This window comes from Bison bison, unplaced genomic scaffold, assembly GCF_000754665.1.
Source record: "Bison bison bison isolate TAMUID 2011002044 unplaced genomic scaffold, Bison_UMD1.0 scf7180017864213, whole genome shotgun sequence".
In the NCBI taxonomy this organism is placed as follows: domain Eukaryota; kingdom Metazoa; phylum Chordata; class Mammalia; order Artiodactyla; family Bovidae; genus Bison; species Bison bison.
This window is the reverse complement of record NW_011494785.1, coordinates 3872567-3877839: the sequence shown is the minus strand read 5'-3', so window position 1 is coordinate 3877839 and position 5273 is coordinate 3872567. Positions and strand designations below refer to the sequence as shown.

General features: G+C 56.9%; 1 protein-coding gene across 1 annotated transcript in view; it reads left to right on the top strand.

The window, feature by feature from the left end:
* SLC6A13 (solute carrier family 6 (neurotransmitter transporter), member 13) overlaps window positions 1-5273 on the top strand; it is a 45703-nt gene that overhangs the window by 35897 nt on the left and 4533 nt on the right. Inside the window, exons 9-14 of the mRNA XM_010845212.1 lie at window positions 342-466; window positions 2098-2210; window positions 2536-2673; window positions 3380-3482; window positions 3940-4040; window positions 4865-5035. Coding sequence (XP_010843514.1) covers window positions 342-466; window positions 2098-2210; window positions 2536-2673; window positions 3380-3482; window positions 3940-4040; window positions 4865-5035 — 751 coding nt within the window. The remainder of the gene's footprint in view (window positions 1-341; window positions 467-2097; window positions 2211-2535; window positions 2674-3379; window positions 3483-3939; window positions 4041-4864; window positions 5036-5273) is intronic.

Here is a 5273-nt window from a genome sequence, read left to right as displayed (position 1 = left end):
AAGGAACATCTGTAGCCTGGGTGCCCCTCTCCCCTCCATTAACATGCGGGCTGTGTGGGTAGCAGGGTGGTGTCCCAGGAGGCACAGTGACAGCACGGTGGGAGAGGGAGGCTCTGTGTCCGTGGGCGAGGTTCAGACCCTGTTACTCCCTTGAGGCCTCACTCTTCCAGGATGACCGTGGGTCAGTCCAAGTCTGATCCCATGGAGTCGGGGCTCAGGACCAGCCCCTTGGGTGTCCTCTGCCCCTTCTGGGCAAGCGGTGTCCCTTGGGTTCCCTGGTCCCTGCCAGAGGCGCTGGGAGCCCCGCTGACCGTCTGTTCCCTGCCCTGCCCCGCCCACAGGGACAGCATCGCGCTCTGCTTCCTCAACAGCGGCACCAGCTTCGTGGCCGGGTTTGCCATCTTCTCCATCCTGGGCTTCATGTCCCAAGAGCAGGGGGTGCCCATCTCTGAGGTGGCCGAGTCAGGTGGGTGGTGTTTTGGGGGGTGGGGGGCCCGAGCCAGGTGACTCTGTGAGCTTTGTCTGAACCTTCGCCAGCCCACCGGGATTCACAGGCGTTTCTACTGTCCCCTACACTCGGGTGACCTTTCAGTGGCTGCGTCCTGGAAAGATGTGGGGTGGACTTAAGCAGCAATTCCAGCTTCAAAGGGCAAACAGGTGTGCAGAGAACACCTTCCTTTCCACACTCGCTTCCAGTTCCTCACCCTGGAGCCAACCAGTGTCATCCGGTTCACGCTTTTCCTTCCAGAAATGGTTTAGTCTTTTAAGAGAAAAAGAATACACATACGTCTGTACATACACATTCACACACACGTACATATTACTGTTTCTGCTTGTTACATCTTGTAACAGCCAGTTGCTAAGGTGCAGTATACACTGTCCTGCATCCTGCCCTGTCTTGTACCCCTTAAAGTGTGTCTCAGGGGTAAGTTAATTACCGGCACATGGCTTTCCTCCTTTAAGTGCCTGACCCTCACCCCCCGCCCCCACCCATGATGCACTGCTGCTGCTTTTAAATAAAATCACAGATGGTCCCCTATCTGGTTAAGTGGCCAGCGTTTGCCTTGTACACCCTCTAGGCCCGTGGACCGCCTGCTTGCACCTGTAATAAGATGATTTTGATCATGGGGTTCACAAGCTCCCCTGTCACACAAGGTGCCGGGCACCAGATAACTGACATCATGGGTTCTTATTAAGAACAATCGCGTTTCTCTGTTACAAAGCGCTGCCCTGTGCCAGGCGAGGTGCTGAGCGTTTGCGGTGACTTGTGATGGAGAGTGGTGGGGTGGGCCCTGGCAGCATGGGAAGCAGGCTAGGAGCTGACCGTCATCCCGGCCCACGGTCTTGCTCTTCCTTTTATACAAGATCGGGCGCGTTCAGAGTGTTATGGCCATAGACGTGCCTTCCTTTCAAAGGCAGCTCCCTATGGATGACCGGGTGCTGGCACATGACCCTGTTCTTGCCATCTGAGCCAGCCAAGGGCAACATGAAGTGTTTGAGAGGATGCGGGGGGTGGCGGGGCACAGTATCATGACACCCAATGCCAGCTCGCTTGCTGTCGGGCAAGAGAAAAGGCAGTGCAGAGGTGCAGAGGTGGCCAGTGGTGCCCCAGACCCAATCTAGTCCAGAAGGTATTTTCTTTGGAAACTTACAGAAACCACTCTCCAGTAATTGCCTTACGGTTGCACGAAGGCTCCACGTCCTTCACCTCCCCGACTCTCCCTTTTACACTGGGACAACCAGCTCCACAAACATCTGTGAGCTCTTTTTAAATATGAAACCTCTGATTTAGAGCAATAGATCTGGAGAGTGAGCGCTGAGGATTTGGGGGTAGAACTTATAGAAATGTGGGTGAAATAGACCCCTTTCTATTTTCCAAAACCCTTTAAAATGCACACAGCCTTTATGTTCTCCTCCTGCCCCGAGAAAACAGCGGGTGGTGCCTTGAAGAGCAGGGATCAGGTCGGGGTCTGGGTGTCTTCTTCTGGGCCAGGACGGTGGTGGTGGTGGCTAGCTTCAGGGCTCCCGCTGTCCTGTGTCCCACACCGGGACGCCCGCCTCGGGGTGGCACCGGCATGTCCCTCTCTCCCTGCACAGGCCCCGGCCTGGCCTTCATTGCCTACCCCCGGGCTGTGGTGATGTTGCCCTTCTCGCCCCTCTGGGCCTGCTGCTTCTTCTTCATGGTCGTCCTCCTGGGACTGGACAGCCAGGTATCAAGAGGGATGGCCACTCAGAGCCTGAGAGACAGTGGTGTGCGTGGGTTGTGGGTGGGAAGCAGCGGGCTTGTTCCCCAACGTTGAACCTGATGCCCTGAAGGCCCTTAAAACAGCTGGGGGCTGGGCATGTGTCAGGAGACAATGCCCTTCCAGGGACCAAGCGGAGTTTGGGAGAGTGGGTCCAACCCCAACCATGCAGGGGGCGCTCTGGACTGTCAGGAGGCAGGCAGGGCTGCCTCTGGGAGGGACGAGCCAGAGCTGGTTGACGGAGCTTCTCGTGGGGGGCGCTTGCCCTCCAACTCCTCACCCTCTCGTCCAGTTCGTGTGTGTGGAAAGCCTGGTGACGGCGCTGGTGGACATGTATCCCCGTGTGTTCCGCAAGAAGAACCGCAGGGAGGTCCTCATTCTGGGGGTATCTGTCACCTCCTTCCTCGTCGGGCTGGTCATGCTCACAGAGGTGAGGGTGTGGGGGCTTGCAGGTGGGTCCTGGGGAGGAGGAGAAGCCAAGGAGGGTCACTGTCCTCCCGGCAGGGGAAGCAGCTGCTGTGATGCCGGGTCTCTGCCATCTGGGCTTCAGAGCCTGGGGTCTGGTCCTTTCCCAGCCTGGGAAGCACTGAACATCTAGCTCTGGTCATGGCTGAGGGATGCTTTGGCTCCCCAGATGCTGAGAAATATAGAAAGCCTGGATGGGAAAATCAAAAGTGTCCAGTGCGGTTGGACTGGGAAAAACTGCATCCAGCAAGACCCCATGAGTTCCCAGGCAGCTGACCCAAGTTCCAGGGACAGACTTCAAAGGCAGTAAAGGGAGCCCTGGGGTGGGTGACATTCCGGGTGACATCTCAGGGGAGAAGGCAGGAGACGGAACTCGTAGCCTGATGGTATCCAGGACGGCCCCTATCTTGACCTTCTGCCAAAAACGCACACTGTCGTGGACTCTGCGTCACCCCCTGCTTGTTCTCAGGGCTGAGCTAACAATGGCTGTTTCAGCTCTTTTTCAACAATAAGAAGCCCCTATCCTTGTCACATGTCTGCCAGAGCTTTACAGCTTACCAACCAGGCTCTCTTTTCATCTCTGTCTCCTGTGATCCTCCCCACCCCCACTTCACGCCCTGAGGGTGCCTGTCTCCTCGGGTAAGGTTCTGCCTCTCCCCCTCCCCGGGCAGGGCGGCATGTACGTGTTCCAGCTCTTTGACTACTATGCAGCCAGCGGCATGTGCCTGCTGTTCGTGGCTATCTTTGAGTCCTTCTGCGTGGCGTGGGCCTACGGTGAGTGACTCTCCCCTCGGTCCTGACCCTGGCACTCGCCTCTGCCCAGGGCTCTCAGACAAAGGAGATACCACTGCTTACAACCACCTTCCCTGGCCCAACCTCAAAAAAAAAAAAAAATCTCAAGAATCTGAAATGGCCCCCAAGAGGTGGTCTTGTGCACCCTCCTAATGATGGCTGCCCCCAGCCCACCCTGGGGGACCATATGACGTCTTATCCAGAGCTTTTCAGCCTTTAACAACCTCGATCATCAGAAAGTCCCTGCCTTGGCCCAAGCCGAGTTCTGCCCGCTGCTGTTTATGTCTGTGAAATCCAGGCAAGAGTCAGCTCCCAGGGGCGATCAGAGAAGACATCCACCACGTCTTTTCCTTGCCCTTCCTGGTCGCTGTGGTCCCTGTCCTGATGCTTCAGATGCTAGACGGTCCTTTCTCCCCCTCCCTCCTCTCCTTCGTGGCAGGAGCCGGGCGCTTTTATGACAACATCGAGGACATGATTGGGTATAGGCCGTGGCCTCTCATCAAATACTGTTGGCTCTTCCTCACACCGGCTGTGTGCACAGTAAGACAAGCTCCGGAGGAGAAACCAGATGAAGGGAGAGAGGCGGTGGTCCAGGAGGGTAACGGGCCCTTACCCTAGAAGGGACTTCTCCGTGGGGACTGAAAATCATTTAGAGGTTTCATTCATTCTCCTGTTGGGTTCTGCAAAATGCGAGCCAGATAGCTTCTTCCTTCCCATTTCACAGAAGTACAAACTGAGGGCCAGGGCAGCCTGCTCGACCTACTCCACAATGTGGGGCAGATGCCTCGGGCTGCTGAGATGATGCTCACTGATAAAGTCCAGTGATGACAATAGCAGTTCTAGAACACTTAACTTCCTGCTGGGCACAGAGTGCATCACACATTTAATCAGTCCTCACAAGAACCCCACGAAGAATTACTGCTGCATTCGCTTCTCAGGTGAAACTGAAGCCCCTGAGGTTAAGCAATTCACTGGAGCTGGAAGGTGGCCGAGAGCTGGGGCTCAAGCCCAGGCAGCCTGGCTTGGAGTCTGGGCCTGAGCTCCTAAGCACCACTGCTTTGGCTTTTCCTGGGTCAGCAGCGCCCCTGAACACCCACTGTGCTGATGACAAGGCAGGGGATGGAGGCTCCACCCCTGTGCTCCAGGTGCTCACAGCTGGACACCAAGTCCCAACTGAGGGCCAACCATGTGTAGAGACACCCAGGGTCGCGGGGACCCTGCAGAGACAGAGAAGGCACTTTGGAAATATCTCCCCGGGGGTATGGATTTTGAGCAGTCTGTGGATGGAGGCTGGAGGTAGACTGGCCCAGCTGGGTCGGGGACCCATGCTCCCCCAGCCCCTTCTCTCCTGCTCTCACCCTCAGGCCACCTTCCTCTTCTCCCTGATCAAGTACACCCCGCTGACCTACAACAAGAAGTACAAATACCCGTGGTGGGGCGATGCCCTGGGCTGGCTCCTGGCCCTCTCCTCCATGGTCTGCATTCCTGCCTGGAGCTGCTACAAACTCAGCACCCTCAAGGGGTCTTTCAGAGAGGTAGGGAGATGGAGGGGAGGAAAGAGTCAGAGGACGAGCTGGTGGCTCGTCCTTGCTGAGAGGTGGCAGCCTGCCTAGGTAGAGGGTGGTGCACGGGAGGGCCAGGGGTCCTGGCGTGGGCATTGGGGAGGGACAGATGGAGTGCTCAGCAGTCTCAGAAAGAGACAGGAGGCCGCCAAGACAATGCTGTGGTTACCGGGAGGGCGTCTGTGTAGGAGGAGGCACGCACACAACAGCG